This window comes from Scatophagus argus, chromosome 12, assembly GCF_020382885.2.
Source record: "Scatophagus argus isolate fScaArg1 chromosome 12, fScaArg1.pri, whole genome shotgun sequence".
Taxonomy (NCBI): Eukaryota; Metazoa; Chordata; class Actinopteri; family Scatophagidae; genus Scatophagus; species Scatophagus argus.
The window spans coordinates 8,551,185-8,568,275 of NC_058504.1; the positions used below are offsets into that span (position 1 = coordinate 8,551,185).

The following is a 17,091-nucleotide window of genomic DNA, read 5'->3' on the forward strand; positions in this document are numbered from 1 at the left end:
TTGTCATTTGGATTTTCATCACAAACGAAATTTCGGTACAGTGGCTCAAGCATAGCAGGAATTACCGACATATTCTTTATAAAAGAAAAAAAAGTAAAAAATAAAACAGTTATAATAGTTTGTCCACCCTTTTTATATGGATGAGTGTGATCTGTCAGGTCCTTCATGTTCGCTGCTGGTGATAACCTTTGTTCTAATCTGACTACGTATTTCAACAGTACAAGGGAATCGATCAGAACTGCAAGATTTTATTTTCTTATCTGAGAGCAGCATAACATTAACATACATTATGTGTTAAGATGCACTAACAGTAGTCACCAATGCTGCTAGCTACTAGTTTTACCAGTTTGTCTGCGATACATTTACAGTTTTATATAAAAAGTGAACAGCTTAATAAAGCAATCCTTTCACTATACAAGTATTTCCCTTTTGTAAAAATAATTCACAGTATGCTTGACAAGGTACACACCGTTAACACCCACAGAAGCTACCAGCGCTGTTCTGTTTGCTTTTCACACACACACTTTAATCCTCAATTCTCATTAGGTCAGTCAACACCACAAAACCACATTAAGTTTAATCAGAAATTAATTTTATTTACTTTTATTATCCAAAATTCACTTCTTTTAAAAGGAATCATCTGGTCAGTCTGACACCCATGTTTTTTAAAATGAAAATGTTTTTTTTTTCCTTTTTTTTTAAATTCTTTTCAGTAAATGACAAGAAATACACTAAAGCCATGAGTCAACACTGAGGTATATTATTTTTCATTTTAGCTTTGAGGATCGATCCTTCATATGTGGAGATAAGTGAGCATAATGTGGCACTTCATTTAGAGCTCGTCTGGGCCACAGTATTTCTGACTCAAATGATTATTCTTTCAATCAGCTGGGTGATGTATTCTTAGAGGTAAAAAAAAAGTTGTTCATAGTAAAGTTAAGATGATCAATCATAATGTCAGAAACTTGTCATTTTCAGAAAATAGTATCACCTAACAAATGCAGATTTTAGGATACTTAATATCACAGTAACCAGATAATCTTGACTCTTGATTTCCCAGCTTGTCTTTCAATAGAAAGGCACACTCATTGACTGTTTACCTACACCACAAAGAAAGGGGGGTGCTGATTGTGCCAAGTGCAAAAGGTACAAATTACATAAAAGTGTTATTCCCACCCACAATCCAGTTTTACAAACAACCTAAAAAAACCATTCCCCAACAGCTAAGTTTGCCATCATAGAAGCAAAAAATTTAAAATGTCACATCCAGCTTGAAGGACTGAGTCTCTAATCATTATCTGAACCTTCAGGAGGGTAAAATGCTAATGAGTCGTGAAAATCGTGGCCGTAAGGACGAAGTCTGTAAACTCCAAACATCATGACTTGCATTTGATTTGGAGACATCCCACTGAATGTGACTGCCATGTCGGAGCAGCAGCCTTCCACCACATTAGTGGGGTTGTCCTTCATGCTGTCCGTTATCAGGCTGTCAACACTCTTGCTGTTGAACAGACCCTTTCCGTGTACATCTTCTCCATTCTCTGCAAAAACACCGGTATACTTGAGACACACGGCCAGCTGCTTGTCCTCACTCAGCTTCCACAGGGAACGTCCTCTTTCTGGACATTTGTCTTCATCCTGGAACACACTTACTAGCCTTTTCAGTGCTTCGTAACTTAGAACAATGCCACTATCATATGCCACATAGTCAAGCTCCCCTGACTTCAAAGTGTTACCCAAGTAGAAGGGCTCACTGGGGTCCTTTGTGAGCACCAGGTATTTGAGGTTCTCGATGATGGCAAATGTGGTGGGTTGTGCCACAAAGAACCAACGCAGGTCTCCAGCATTCTCATAAGCATGCTTCAGAGCTTTACGTAACCTCGCCCAGTCATCTTTTTCATTCAGGTCTACTGCCTCGAGCGCCTTAGAGGACTCAGAGGTGTAAAACACAGCCTTATCACAATGTTTGCTCCAGGTGTCGACAGCAGTAGCCCAGTAAACAAGGATCTTGGGTTGAACCATGATAATGCAAGATACCCGGACTTGATTGCTCAACAGCTGCATCTGCCCGCCTGAGAGCCTTGTCAGCTCATCTTTCCTCGGAGCCCTGACATGATGATGATGGTGGTGGTCCTCTGTCCTGGACTCCAAGCTGGGGCTGAAACTACCCAGGAGCGACAGCACCAAGCAGAAGAGGCCTCCCATGACCATGCCCTTCATGAAAGAGCCTCCTTCAGACAACATTTTGGCAGCAGACACTGGACAAGAGAGAAGATGCGTGAATGTAGCGGTGAAGACGTGCTCCTCTGCATTATACTAGAGCTTTAGAGCTCAAAAGATTATTTGCTTAGCGTTACCTGGTGCTTGTAGAGGATCCCAGATAAGGACTGTTTAATTAGTCCTTAGCCATTATGACTTAAATTCACTGTCATTCATGGTCATTTTTCAAGCAAAAATGCCAAACATAAGCAAGCATTTGCTGGTTTACCTTTGTCATATTTGACTAAGTTCAGTATATTTGGGCTTTGGACAAAAACAAATATGTTGATGATTAACAGGCCAAAGATATCCAAATATACTGTAGTCTTTCATCTCTTGTGTCTAAATTAATGAAAATCCACTCTTATAACCGAGGACTATTTCTAGAGAAATGCAAGCCACAGAAAGCAGTTGTTAAAGTTAGATAGCTACATTAAAAACAGGTCTAGCGTTTTCGTTGAAACATCCGTCTGTTGAACTGTTGACCAGTTTTTAACGTCGACAATTCGCTTACTTACTTAGTTAAATGAACCATGCTGAACAGATAACACTAACGTTAGCTTAAGTCCCACATTATGCCAGGGAGATTAGGCGTAGTCATTTGTAACGTCCAACGGTCAGCTAGCTGTTAGCTTCCTATCTTCGTAATGTTACACTTAGTACACATTTCACTCGAGGGTCTTGATAGCAAACATAAATATAACAAAGAACATTTCTGTACCTAGCTGGGTTAATTCTGCCGTGCCAGGTGGTGCTCCTGTTTATCCTTGTCTATCAGCGCCCACTTTTCCTGTTCAGTGGGACGTCGGCCAGGACAGTTAATTAACAACCGTGCAGGTTGTGTGCATACTTCACTCTAGTGTTAGACGTTAAATACCAAACAACAACGACTTCCGCTTTCCGGGGTCACGTGATTCGGCTCGGGTCTCGTCCGAATAATTTTAACAGCTGCCCTCGTTTATGTTTTATGTTGTCAAATTGAGGCTCAATCACGTGAATAAATCACTTAAAATACGTAGTTGTCTCATCTGATGAATTGTGAAATTCTTTTGAAAATATTATTACACAATGTAGTCTTCTTTTTTTCATATTTACACGTTTCATTGGCGTCTGTATTGATTTAATTAAGTTCCTATTTATATTAATTTTTACCGTTGGGTAAAAACTTTTTTTTCAGTTAGTTTATCGTGGCATTTTCCTTCTCAGAGACGTTTTCATTTTACATCTAAAATTTAATTTATTTAATTTACTAACTATATATTAATATTGCCTCATAATTTCTGTCTTTATTTGTTTAATATTGAAATTTCATGTTGGTTCCAAACGTTAGCCATAATTTTTAATTCTTCGTTGGGTAAAGACTGTGTTTATTTATGATAGAGACATTGTCTGATTGTGGTTGGTTTATATACACACACATTACATATAGTTGTGTATTATGTACATTTGTTAAAAGTGGGAATCTGTTGCAATTGTGGGAAAGACAGTAACTAGAGCTGTAACAATCAGTTGAATAGTAAGTTGGTTAGCCAATCTATGGAGAACTAATCATCCTGTTTTCATAATTGATTAAAACTTTAGGAAAAACTTAAATTCCATAAATTCACTGAAGCAGTTGTTTACATTAGGGCTGTGGCTAATAGCTCAAACCTGTGCTGTATATGTTCCTTCATAAAGTGTTAATTAAAAAAGAAAATATTGGTGACACATCAGATTCCTTGTCCTGCTTGAACATCCAGTTATTTAAGAGCTTTTGCTGATGTATGGCCCACACCTAACAAACTGGATATGAGTTCTGATAAAGCACACCTAAAACAAAGATTTGACTTCAGAAGTGAGGGGACTATTTACCTGTATTTTCAATCTAGAAAGTAACAAAGTAATAAATGCAGTCTGTCTCGCCTTCAATTGGTCTAACTAAACCTGACTGACCACATTGCTGGCTATTGTCAAAAATGGTCATAAAACCACTGTAGGTTTGGAGAGGACAGGCTTCTGTCTCTCCTCTCCTCTCTTTGATTTTATGCGGTACTTTACTGGTAGACATGACAGGAGACACAACTGGTAGATTTTGGTGTGTTGCTAAATTAGTGCCACTGTATATAATTTCCCATAGTCGTACAGTATGTAATGGAAGTATACTTACTGAACTCAAGTATAATTTTAGTAGTACTGTCCAATTTTGTGGTACTTCTACTTTATTTATCCATTTAATGTTACTTAATACGTCTACTCTGCCACATTTCTGAGGGCAGTATTGTAACCATCAGGTCACTAAGGCACCCCTGAAGCACTTATATTTGTCTATTTGTTTATATCTGACAGAAATAGCTTCTAGTTAAATTTTAGTTTGAGATTTTCCTTAAAAAATATAAGTTAAGAAAATAAACAATCGAAGATTAAACCAGTGGTACCCAACCTTTTTCTTCTATTTCTTATTAAAAAACAACATCTAGTTGAGGTTTCTTGTCATGTTTTAGACCTCTTCGAGCTGTTCAATTAAAGACACATTTGAATGACAAATGAATGATATGTCAGCTGAGGTCACTGCCTGGTCTTAAAACTAAACTCCATTATGCTTTTCTCTCTTCACACCGACTGTTCAGCAGCCAAACGCATCAAATGTTCTTGTTTTCAAGAGCAATTTCAGAGATGTGGAGACAACCTCATAAATCACTTGATATCACGTACGCTCGTCTGAGGAGCATTAGTGACCTTTCAGTTTGACAAAATGCCCTGCGGCCCAAAGCCCCCTCAGGCAGTCAAAACTCTTAACTTGTTTTGACTTTATTCCTGAGTTTCCTTTTACATTTTAGGCCTTTACGAAATAAACAATTATTTCTTGAAACACATTATGTAATTTTAAGGACTCTCAATATGGTTATCTGCATGCTATCATTGAAATATTGTCTCAATGATGTTGGGAGAAAAGGGGCTATGTTTTGAGCTCCGACTGGCTCTTAAACAGGTACAGAGGAATTTTTGGACTTGTCACCTGAAAGGACCTGTTTCTGAGATGTTCTTGGCCTTTACGGACCCTTCTCTTCACTCAGTCCTTTGCAATACCCTGCACACTGCATATTTGCAAGCATTATATTCAGTTGTCACCTTTCATACACTTGCCACAATGCATTTTCATGTCAGCAGCTTGTCTCTAGGTGCAGATCATTCATGGATAAATTGCACCATCATCAGGAGAAAATCTGAATTTATCCAACATTCTGGTTACGTATCTGCAAAACTAATGACAGTCGAGCCTCAAGTGTAGTTCCTGTTTAGTGCTGTTCAGCAATTGTCAGCATGCAAACACGCTAAACTAAGGTGTGTCACACTCGACACAGTCATGACTGTGCCTGAAAGTCCAGCCTAACAGAGCCACTTAGCTAGAATTTTTACCCTTTATATTTCTTATATTTTTTCTAAAGCTTATTTTTCCCCACACACAAAAATACCCCCTCATGCTCTCACCCTCAATCCTTATCAATAATGTACAGCATGAGAGTATTATTAAAATACAGAAATATCCAACATGGGAGAACTGAACAGAACTGAAACCAAAAGTATATTAGCATACAATTGTCATTACAGGAGAAGGAAGAATCTTGTCATGCAGCATGACGAGATATGCCATGCCACATTATAGTTAACAAATAAATTCGTGATTTGACACTAACTGTTTAAATTTCACACTGCGCCAGTACTTCTGTATAAGTGCAAATTATTGAAAAGGTGGCAGTGTACAGTGAAGCCTGCAGAAAATATAAATAGGCATCTGTATGATTTATTAACGTGTGCATGTAGAAATGAAAAAAAAAAAAAAATTAAAATTCCCACTTTATTGCCCATGCAGGATTATAGTTTGCCACAAACAACAAAATGCAGGGAACAACAACAAAGTCAAAGCATTTGTACCTTTAACTAATGATTGGCAACATATTTCCCACAATGTGACCTATTTGCCCCCTTAGAGAAATAGGTCACACACACACACACACACTTAGACACATTTAATAGCAACAGAAATGTAAGTCATTCAACACAAAATGACGTAGAAACCTGCAGTGACGTAGTTCCACCAGCTGTGTACCTGTGATCTCAGACATGAGCTATGATACGTTTGAGCAGCCCATCACACAGAAATGGTGTCAGACATAAACCATCGGGGCTCTGGTCGACAGCTGCTGATTGCTTGTGGAGGGTAAACATTTGTTAGGCCTCTCTGTACAAGCACAGATAGGCTCCTGCTGAATTGACAGGCTCCACTAAATTGTGACTATGACGCCTGAGCCATCGTGTCAAAACCATTATGAAGGAGACTGGGTGTGATGATAATGTATTGATCAGATCGTGATGGATGGCCGTTGAGGATATATAAGTGGAGTTCTTTGCCGAGCAGAGGTATAGTCTTGATCTGGCCATCTAAAGATAAACCCACCATGCTTTCTGTAGCTGTGTTTTACCTCGTAGCTGTGATTTGTTCTGCAAGACGGACACATGCTCTACCTCTGTACCCTGATGCCAACCTCGAGCCACGTGCAGGTAAGACTCTTGTTTTATTTGTTTTCTTCAGTCTTACTGAGCGTTGGATTCACTAGATAAATTTAACACCTTGAGACATAAATTGGCATTTCCTCGTTGGTGAAATTATGTTTCAATTACAAACTCTATTCATATTATTCTTAAATTTCCTTCAGGCTGAACTGAGTTATATTGACTAAAATCTATCTTTCAACATATGGTTCAACAAATGCATTTTAAAAGGTATTCTGCTGAACTCACCGTAGGGGTGTTAACGTCATAATGACAGAACAATGAGAGGAAGTTTATTTTTTTATCTCAGATTTCATTCAGAAATTAGTGTCAGAGGTAGAAGAGGGTCCCAACACTGCTGAGGGGGAGCAGAGAGAGGTGAACAATCTGTATCCTCTACTCATGGAGCACAATGGAGGAAGAGACTCCTGGAATAAAGGTAAAAACAATACAAACATCATGCAGATATTTACAGTCACATATGGTCAACCTAATGATTTTTTCTATTTCTATGCTTTGTTTTGTTTTTCTTTAGAGGCTAAAGATTCAGCACAAGATAAATTTTCAAACATGGTAAGGCTGATCATCTATGCCTGTGTACACTATCTAAAGGATCTAAAGGTTATAAAGTTTGTGGGGGGGGCAAACAGAAAAAGCAAGTAATAACATAACAGAAATGACATCCAGCTGAAAGAAGCTACAAGCAAAATGACATACAAAGACCAATCAATGTAGAAATTATTTACAGCAGAGATTTAAGGGAAGTCACTGAGATGTGAGGACGAGTTTCAGCAGGAAAGCTCTTCCAGGCTCTGTCAACAAATGCACATCCATTAGTTTTAAGTCTCAGGGAATTAGTAGCATTGTTGCAGGATCTGGTGTTGACTGGAGGTAAAGATGGGAACAAAAGCTCAAAACCTGATCATGAAATGCTTTAGAACTAATACCTTCTAACGGCCTGGAAGCCAGTACAGAATGGGAGTTACAGGATCTTTCTAACTTGTGCAGCTAAATCTCTGACTGCAACATCCTGTACTGTACCGTAAAATTTCACCTGCATCTGCTTTTATGATGTTTTCTTTCCTCATTTTTAGGTGGAGGACCTCAGAGAAGCTGTTCTGAAGCTGGCAGCAGCGGACAAGCTTCGCTCTCAGGGTTTTCTTAGATCAGAGCAGAACTTGCCAAAAACAAACAAAAGAGGTGAGTGTGTGACTCTTTTGTTTTTATGTCATCAACGTGCCACACCTGCTCTTTATCCTGAGCATATGAAACAAGCTCAAACATTTCGTCCTGAGCTGACATCACACAACAATACCTGGCATGATATGCGAACTGACATTATTAATGATCTAATCAAAAGGATGTTTAATCAAGGCTTGTGCTGTTTAAAGTAGGACAGATTTCTCACACTTAAACAGGTTGAGATGCAACAACCAAGCACACGTACACTCTAACAGGCAGTAGATATGCAAGTCAGTTTTGCCAAGCGTAATATATACTGAAGAATTTCAGGCAGTGTGTCAAAAGTGTTTGGACTGAATAATATGGCATTGAACAAATCCTGATTTTTCTCTCTGATGTCCTGACAGCATGTTTCTGGAAATACTGCGTCACCAACTAGAGCCCAGATGTTGGAAAACGCTGTCACTCTCCATCATCGCTTTTGTTTCCCCACCTAACAGCATATTCATCAACTGAAGTGAATCAACAGAAAATATATTTTTGAAGCTGTATTTTTTTTTTCTGTGACTGACAATAAACTTGAATATCAGAAAATGCCATTTATGTGATCTGCTGTTTCTTGTGATATTTTAAGTTGATGATTTTTAAAATATTTAAGGCATTAGACCTGATGGACGATGATTGTTTCTTCATCATTTCCAACACGGGAATATTATAATATTATAGTGTGCACACACGCGCACACACACACACACACACACACACACACACACACAGAATCTTGTTTTCTATCACTTTTGGGGACATTACACAGACTTACATTCATTTCCTGGAGGCTTAACCACCACCTAACTATAACAATAAACATTACTTGTCTAATCCTAACCCTAACCTTAACCTGACCTTAAAGCAAGTCTTCACACTGATATTTCATGATTTGCATTGTGGGGACTTTCATTTTGTCTCGATAAGTACAGCGGGTCTTCACAACAGTTTTTTTTTGTCCCCACAACTATAGGAATATGTGTACACACACACACAAACCAGACAAAAATAAAAATTATGACAAATTAATTTCATTTTTCTCTTTTTTATTAGTGTGAGTCATTGTAATCATATCAAACTTACAGGAAAAGATACAGGAGTACATGCATTCCATGTGTTGTTTCATGTATTACATACAAGTGAACTGTTTGTGAAATATTCTGCTCACACTAACACAATCATATACATTTCAGGGTGTTTTGATCTTAAAAAGTATGGAAAAAATATCTATATTTACACTATAAACAAAAACATAAGCTGTCAAATTGCACAGTTGGCCTTTTCAGTGTGGTATAAACACAACATTTGTCAGTGACTGACTTTTGATAAATGGTCAATACTTAACAACCAATTAAAAATGTTAACTTTGTCATATCAAAAGTGGGGAAGGTTTTTAAGGCGGAATAGTGTCTGATTCAAGGCCACACTGTATTGTGTTGGATGGAGCACCATCTTTACATGCATGATTACACTGCGCGAACATAGGACTTTATTTTCTGTTGTTGGCCACACTAAAGTAAGCCTTCTCAATTTCGATGTCAGCTGGACACGTCTGTTTGAACTCTTCTCTCTCATAGGCGTTTTCCATGTATCTCCACACGCCTGTGAACTGGGCTGGGATGTCAAAGTCGCAGTACTTCTTGGCAGCAACCTGAAATAATTGGAAAGAAAGATCAAAATTGGATTGAAATGAATACTTTAATTAATACTCTAATATGAAGTTAAGTAAAATGCATACTGTTATGTACTACATTTGACATTGAAATACTCTAAACTGTATCCATGCAAGTGAAAGTACTGCATGGGCTTAAGTAAAAGAATGTTTTATCAGCTAAAAGTAGATAAAATATTGAAAGAAGTCATTCTGAACAAGACGGACCCTTATGATTTGTACATTAAACCTCTTGTTACATAATTAGTTGTTCCTTTCACAAATTTATATTTTTTATTTTATTTTTATAATTTTTCTCTGTTTTTGTGAAATATTGGGGCTATTTCCTCTTTAGGCCTCAAATAGTTCACTGAAACCATGTGAGAGTGTAAGCAGAGAAATGTCTCATGTTGCAAAACTAATAACAACTTACAGACGTCTAAAATCTGACAAGAGGACCCCACCAACCTTTCTTCTAAGGAGTCACAAACCAAAAATGTCTGAACCATAGGTCAGCTCATCATTTGATCATGATAAGTTTGTTTGTGTAAAATATGAAAACACAGAAGAAACACTAAGGTAATAAAATACAGTAGGCTACCTGAGTACATGTACTTTGTTCATTTCCGCCACTGTCAACAGACACCTAAGATTTACCCTACAGGCTGAGAGAACAAAACAACCCTAAAATGACAACCCAATGTCTCACCCTGATGACGTGCAGTTTAGGCAGCAGGTTGCAGTCAGCTAAGGTGAGGCGATCACCGTCCAGGAACTTTCTCTTGGAGACGGTGATGGTTTCTCTGGAGTTGTGGTCGATCTCCTCGGGGAGGGGCGAGTTCAGGTAGTCATCCAGACGCTTGAACTCCCGCAGCAGGTTTTTCTCATGGACTGGAGAGTCACAAACACAGACATAATTGTTGTTTTGTGCCAGTGGGTTTCATGTACGGTAACTCTGGCTGAATTGCAAGGTAAAATGAAAATATGTTATATTAAGTATATTTACTTAAGTAAAATTGTATTTAAGAGGTCTGGTCCAGTCCAGTTTGTACTACTGTACTTACTTTTTTTTTACTCCATTTCATAGAGAAACTTAAAGTATGTACACATTATCAAAAATATTCATTACACAGAACAATCCCATTTAAAGTATTTCTCCTATAAGGTTACATCGTGGGATTATTATTACTGATGTATTAGTATGTATGTGCTTTGATTGTAGTTCGTCAAAATAAATCATCATACTTTAGAGGCTGATCAGATAGCTCATAGATATAATCTTAATCTCAATTGTAACTATAGCGAAGCAATAGCAAAAAGCAAAAAGCAATAAAACAAAATAAAAAATCCAACATTTAGCACTGAAATGTTGTGCAGTGGAGGTGTAAAATAACATAAAATGGAAATACTCTGAACTTATGTTCGTCTACTTGCAAACCATTTTATCTCACATCCACACAACAACCACAACTTACAGGCGTTGTTCGGACTGTTCTTAATGAAAGCAGAGAACTTTGCAAAAATGTCAGCGCCCACGTCAAAGGACTCTTTGTTTAGTGGGCTCAGATGAGGATACCTGCAGGGGAGAGAAGAAGAGGGAAGTCTGGGAGTAAACTTACTTGAAGAGAACAAGCCATCATCCAATCACTTTTCATTAATATCTGGTTAACGATCATGCGCAACAATACCTGGGAGGGGCCAGTGTTTGTTCAAGAAACTCTTCAATTTTGATGAAGTCCGTTTTGAGGGTGCCGTTGTAAAGGAGGAAAGGAGGGTTAGTCCCAGGGGCCAGGTCTTTGAGTTCAGCTGGCTTCCTGGAGGGGACGTAGAAAGATGGAGAGGAAGGAGGGCGGGAGGAAGCGGGAGACATCTGACTTGGTTATTTCATTCACTTAATTTAATCAGACTGTTTCCAAGCATGTCAAAACTGAGAACAAGTGTTGTTATCGAGGCTTGTCAGAATCAAATGTGGTACTGTGGATTAATGATTTCAACACTGGCTGTTGGTTTAGTCATGAAAACACACAGCGCTGGGAGTGGTCGCCTGTTTAAAAGGTCCGTTGTGTGTGTGTTCTGAATCATTCAATTATCAGCATCCTTTCAAAGTTTCCTGATCTTATTTGCTCTACGGTAATGACCCTGAGAAATTCACACAATAAAGCCTCAATTAAAGGAGGTGTTTGTTTGAAAGCGACACAGAGCTCTTTGTACAGTTGGCTTTACGGGCTCCTCCCTTTAACTCCTGTTAGACATCGTGAGCAACACACCTATTATTAAGTGAAAAATGGCCTGCATTACTGAAAGAAACTTCTCATTTTCTCTCTAGTTTTGCTTCTTAACAGCGTTCTGTGTGAAAGTCCCCATGACCAGATGCTCAGGAAGTGTTTCTGCCGGAGGAGGGGTGCTTACTTCCTCATGTCAACAGTGGTCACTGTAAACTTGACTCCTTTTAGCCACAAAACCATGAAGAGTCTTTGACAGAAGGGGCAGTTCCCCACATTTTCCCCATCATGTCCAGCCTGAAAAACAGAGAAGCAAAAAAAAAAAAAGCAAAAAAAATAAAATAAATTTTCACAACACAAACCACAAATGCCCTGTTTTGTAGCCAGTGAAGCCTTCACAACATCTTTTCTCTTCCCCTCTGCTGATAAACATGTGATTTTAGAAGTGAAAGGCGTGTCTTGGATAGTCAGAGGTATTCTACTCCATGGAGAGGAAAAACAGACATGGTGTTTTAGTGTAAAACAACAGACACTAACATTCAGTTAGCTCACAGCATGATATTATATCTGTCTGTTTAAAGCAGAAACTATGCATTTCTGAGCTCTACCTTTTGGCCTATATATTGTTGTTAACGGAATGGTTTGAGATTTTGGGAAATACTCGCTATTTGTCTTCTTGCTTTGAGTTAGCTGCACACTTTTAAGTAAGGTAAATATGGAGTTATAGTCAGCAGCTGATGTTAGCTTAGCATAATGTCAAAACAAGCTAGCCTGAGCAGCTCTGTCTCCATAGCTCACAAAGTGATCCATTAGAGTATCAAAGAGTATCAAAAAAGAATTTGGTATTTTATAAGGGTGTCCTGCGCATTGACAGGAACAAGTGATTTTATGGAATCTTGTCCATGCTTTATCGGGAAATAATCGTGCACAAAAAAACCCCACAACTTGTTGTTACCCTTCAATTTTTGCACACATTAAACAAACAGGATATATGTTAATTATATATGTGTTAATTATTGAGGTTTAGAGGTGCTTACAGTTATTTTGTGAGCTGTTTCACTTTGTTTCCAGTCTTTACACTAAGCTAAGCTAACCATCTTTAAGGGTCAAACCATTCCTTTAAGTGACTGAATGTCTACTGCACCATCTTGTGCTGTTTTCAGCTTCATCTGACCTTGTTTTACATGTCAGAAGACACTCTGTCTCTGCACAATGTCACTGGCAAAAAAACATTTGTATTTACAGTGGGTGTAACAGCAGGAGAATAAAAAATATCCTGATGTGTTTTAATGTTTTGATTCTAGGCAACATCGTGAGGTGAGACAAAAAATATAAAAGTGAATTCTTGATACCGATGAGAGTATCTTAATGTGTGCATAAGTAAAGTGGGTGTGCCTGGTTCAGGCTTGGGGCCAGCCATCATGCACGCTCCTTGCTCCTTCTGGGTGTGCGATGATAAGGTGCCTTGTCCGTCTATGGCTAGTGTTCACTGATAAAAATGTGCTGTGACTGTCAGCAGGAATACAAACACTTCGGCATCTGTAGCATATCTGTAGGAGGCAATCATCAAAATGAGAGTTTTCCTCTGATTGATGCTGCTACATACTGTAGCCCACATCTCTGCAGTTTTACAATACTGATTAGCGATCAGCAAATCCTTGTGTGAGTTTGCGAATATCTTTCCTCTAAAAGAGAATATATGAAACAAGCAAATCAGGAGAATTCTCTAATGGACTTAGTGTCTACACACATTCTTTGGACAGTGAATTAGTATTGACATTTCCTCAGATGCTGCAGTCTGCTTCTTCTATATAATAATTTGTAAAATTCAAAAGAAATGACTCACCTTGATGAATAACTCGATGCTTGGCTCCTTGTTAGAGTTCTGCAGAAGTGCCATGTTTCCCCCCCAAATTTTTTTAAAATTCCAAGTACTTTGTCCAGATAAAGCTGCTCTTTTAGTCAGTGGTTCTTTGCACCCCCCGAAATCCACAGAGCTGGAGAGAGAAAGCTTACAATAGTATCCTGGGACAAGTCCTGCTCTGGTTTCAAGTGTCTTTGGAGTTCTGGATGTCAGGGGAAAGTGTAACACCTCACAGCTAGTTGTGTTTTGTCTGAAGGCTCCTCCTCGGAGACTATATCGCTCTTTACAAGCCAGGGGAGAGGGAGGATCCAGAGAGAAGGGCGGGTGTACACAGTCTTATATACCCAGAGCTAATCTCTATGAGGAGAGAGCTTAAAATAGGAACTTTTGCATATTAGAGAGGAACTGATAACACTATGTGACTCACACAAATTCAAACAATTCACTGGGACCACTCACATTCCTAAACTGTTAGGCATGAAAGGAATAATCGATTAGGAGCACTCTCCACAGGAAGGCTGCACTTAACATAAAGCACCCACTTTGTCTTGGACAACACTGGGAAGTAGATACCTAATTTAATTTTTGGGCAGCTTCTAGTTTCATATCTGATTGACTGAATGATGTACAACATGTTTTTAAGAAATACCCTAACATGTAGTTTAAGTTGTGTTGTGTGTTTACAATTTGACAGTAATTAATGGTTATATATTTGCTACAGTGTTGAAGCCAGAATGTAAAAATTATTAACTTCATGGCTTTTTGACAGAAGAAAATCCGTCCATCCATCCCTTTTGTGTTGCAGTGTGTTTAATTCATAATCAACATTATTAGTCTCACATGCATGTAATAACATGTAATACTATGTTAGCATGCTGGTACTGGTGAACATTATATTTGCTTGTCATTGTGTTAGCATTGTTATGAGATTATTGATAGACTGATGTTAGCATTCAGCTCAAAGCACTGATACCCCCCTCGCACCACCACACACACACACACACACACACACACACACACACACACACACACACACACACACTGTCCCACCCCTCCCACACACTCACTTCCTTCATTTATACAAATGACGCACACCTCTGTATGTGAGACTGATAATATAATTTAAAAAAATGAATCTTTACCATTGTTGCCTATGCTACTTAATACAAATATATATTTATCTGTTTTTTTATGTTTTCAACCATGGTGAATCAGCAATAACAATTCCAACAGAATAAATAATGTTATAGTATTGAAATGGCTAATTCTTTGTCTGTTATCCTTTGGACATTTCACAGATAATGTTCACAAAGTTTTTGATTAGTTAAGTAAATGTTTAAATGCAGGACTTCTGGCCTTTCATAATTGTTTACATGTGGTGTTGCTACTCGAAGATCCTAATATTCCTACCACCCCTGAGAATGGTGCATAAGTCGCTAATTTTATAATATTTTCTACTCAGTTGTACCCATGGGAGAAGTCAAGTTGGATTTTGTCACCATTCTTTCAAACGAAAGTGATATCATTTTGGGGTATTTTGAATCATACATCATGGGGAAACCCATGAGTGTTTTGGGCATAAAAACGAAAGACACTTATGTACTTCTTATTTCTGACTTGTTGTCTGATTTTACATGAGTTGAGGTGTAGAGAAGGTGTTAAAAATCTTTACAGCTAACTGTATTTGGTATTATTTTTGCTGGCTGAATACAATATTTATGTAGCTGGTAATCACTAATTATAATAAGTAACATAGTTACGTAGTTACATAGTCATCCTCTGGGACTGAAGAGTGAGGGCTCAGCTCAGTGTTCATGTTTCTCATAATGTGGTACTAGTTACTGTAAATAGAGGAAGGGAAATTTACGATAAAATCCCCTTGCAGTGGTGTAGACTTCTTGAAGACTAGCAACATGAGCAGGATTATGCAATGTATCACTAGGAATTTAAAAGGAAAAGATACAGAGCTCTGAACCATGCACTTTGTTTCGCAAGGCTTTGTGCCAACTAAAACAAACCCATCAGTTTGAAATTCACACATCCTGGAAATTTGATGAATGACAATCAACCATCACAGCAAATGTCAGGCAGTGAAAGTTGTTAGAAAAAATAGTATCCTCCTCTTATCGTTTAAATGCCTACAAAGTTAAGGAGCTCAGCTGACCTGAGATCTTCCAACTGTCTGAAACATAATCTCCCTTTCCACATAGCTGTGCAACCTCTCCTCCGAGACAGGTTTAAGGAATAATTAGTCGCTTTATTGACACAACATGTGGGAGGGGAATGGAATTTTACTGGAGTATAAGGTGGGAGGGTGATTTTTACTTACACACATGATTAAAATGTGGACTTCTCCTTTTAAATTATCAGCCTGCCTTATTAGGTTCACTCGCTTTTATGGAGGGAGTGTCTATTGGCGCTTGTGTGATAAATGAGTGGAGTGCCATTTAGACATTCATTTTGATTCACTATCACAAGAGGCAACAATCACTGATTATGTCCTCGGCACTGGTGAATCACTTCAGATGTATTTTGGGTTAGTGTTTGGTTGGTATGACAACAACCGTCAAACAGCGTTGTGAAAGAAAGGATGTGTAAATGGGAAATAACTGTTAAAATCACAGCTTTTACGGTAAAATGAAACCAAATGATTCTGACTGTGCGGAGAGGAGGGATTTCTTAAGTATTCCTGTAAAAAACTGGCAGTAGTGGAAACACATAACTCATTTCCTCTTCCACAGACAAAAAGATAGGAAAGAGACACACACACATATCTCTACAGAGCAGCTGGCAGTGACCTCCTGGAAAAAAGTGCCTTATCTCCATAAACAGGAGCCTTGCTGTTGACACACACATACACATGTGCACACACGCACACACACACAAGGCCAAGATGTTAAGATATCAACATGCTAGTGAACCTCTACAGGTTTAAACCTGCTTATTTTTTTTTTTTTTGATCGTCTTACTGGAACATGCAATGATTTTGGTGATAGGCCAAAAAAGAGTTCAACATTTTGGAAATTAAGAGAAGACACTCATAGATCACAGTGTGTAATACATGATCCACTCAAGAATATCACGTCAGTGTCATGTTTTGTCTTGCTGGGGTGTGAAAAGTACACGCGTTTCCAAAGGACTAATGCAGTATAAAGAGTGAGTCAAACGCAGGACTTTGGCCATAAGACTGCTTTTTGTGTGTCCAATGTGAAACCCAAACCATGACTTTATAAATATATAAATACGTAATTATAACCAAGTAGCTTTGCAAAGTTTTTCTCTGCAAGTTTTGTTTTAAAAGCATGAGTGAATGTTGCATATTAAATATTGACTTAATA

The 17,091-nt window shown here is 38.2% G+C and overlaps 3 protein-coding genes and 1 long non-coding RNA gene across 4 annotated transcripts; 1 reads left to right on the forward strand and 3 right to left on the reverse strand.

The window, feature by feature from the left end:
• Positions 1-228: 228 nt before the first annotated feature.
• On the reverse strand, positions 229-14,783 carry LOC124068554. Its single transcript, XR_006844932.1, has 2 exons — positions 14,741-14,783; positions 229-523 (listed from the first exon to the last, which is right to left on the reverse strand). It is a non-coding gene; the product is annotated as an uncharacterized LOC124068554 (long non-coding RNA).
• Positions 576-3,172, reverse strand: c1galt1c1 (C1GALT1-specific chaperone 1). Its single transcript, XM_046406902.1, has 2 exons — positions 2,981-3,172; positions 576-2,258 (listed from the first exon to the last, which is right to left on the reverse strand). The coding sequence occupies exon 2, from the start codon at positions 2,242-2,244 to the stop codon at positions 1,288-1,290; it is 957 nt and encodes a 318-aa protein (XP_046262858.1). The 5' UTR covers positions 2,245-2,258; positions 2,981-3,172; the 3' UTR covers positions 576-1,287.
• On the forward strand, positions 6,349-8,559 carry urp1 (urotensin-related peptide 1). The gene is made up of 5 exons (XM_046406905.1): positions 6,349-6,798; positions 7,100-7,228; positions 7,346-7,362; positions 7,884-7,989; positions 8,379-8,559. Exons 1-5 carry the CDS (start codon positions 6,696-6,698, stop codon positions 8,408-8,410), a joined length of 387 nt encoding a protein of 128 aa, XP_046262861.1. The 5' UTR covers positions 6,349-6,695; the 3' UTR covers positions 8,411-8,559.
• clic2 (chloride intracellular channel 2) lies at positions 9,042-14,067 on the reverse strand. Its single transcript, XM_046406903.1, has 6 exons — positions 13,736-14,067; positions 12,077-12,186; positions 11,356-11,481; positions 11,143-11,243; positions 10,377-10,558; positions 9,042-9,667 (listed from the first exon to the last, which is right to left on the reverse strand). Exons 1-6 carry the CDS (start codon positions 13,787-13,789, stop codon positions 9,506-9,508), a joined length of 735 nt encoding a protein of 244 aa, XP_046262859.1. The 5' UTR covers positions 13,790-14,067; the 3' UTR covers positions 9,042-9,505.
• Positions 14,784-17,091: the final 2,308 nt, after the last annotated feature.

Bases quoted from the DNA above. Each gene is read 5' to 3' on its own strand.
- c1galt1c1 (XM_046406902.1), bottom strand. From the start codon at position 2,244: ATGTTGTCTGAAGGAGGCTCTTTCATGAAGGGCATGGTCATGGGAGGC.
- urp1 (XM_046406905.1), top strand. From the start codon at position 6,696: ATGCTTTCTGTAGCTGTGTTTTACCTCGTAGCTGTGATTTGTTCTGCA. The intron at 6,799-7,099 runs GTAAGACTCTTG...TTTTTATCTCAG, and splicing joins CAACCTCGAGCCACGTGCAG to ATTTCATTCAGAAATTAGTG. The intron at 7,990-8,378 runs GTGAGTGTGTGA...ATGTCCTGACAG, and splicing joins GCCAAAAACAAACAAAAGAG to CATGTTTCTGGAAATACTGC.
- clic2 (XM_046406903.1), bottom strand. From the start codon at position 13,789: ATGGCACTTCTGCAGAACTCTAACAAGGAGCCAAGCATCGAGTTATTC. The intron at 12,187-13,735 runs GTGAGTCATTTC...TCTGTTTTTCAG, and splicing joins GCATCGAGTTATTCATCAAG to GCTGGACATGATGGGGAAAA. The intron at 11,482-12,076 runs GTAAGCACCCCT...CGTCCCCTCCAG, and splicing joins ACCACTGTTGACATGAGGAA to GAAGCCAGCTGAACTCAAAG.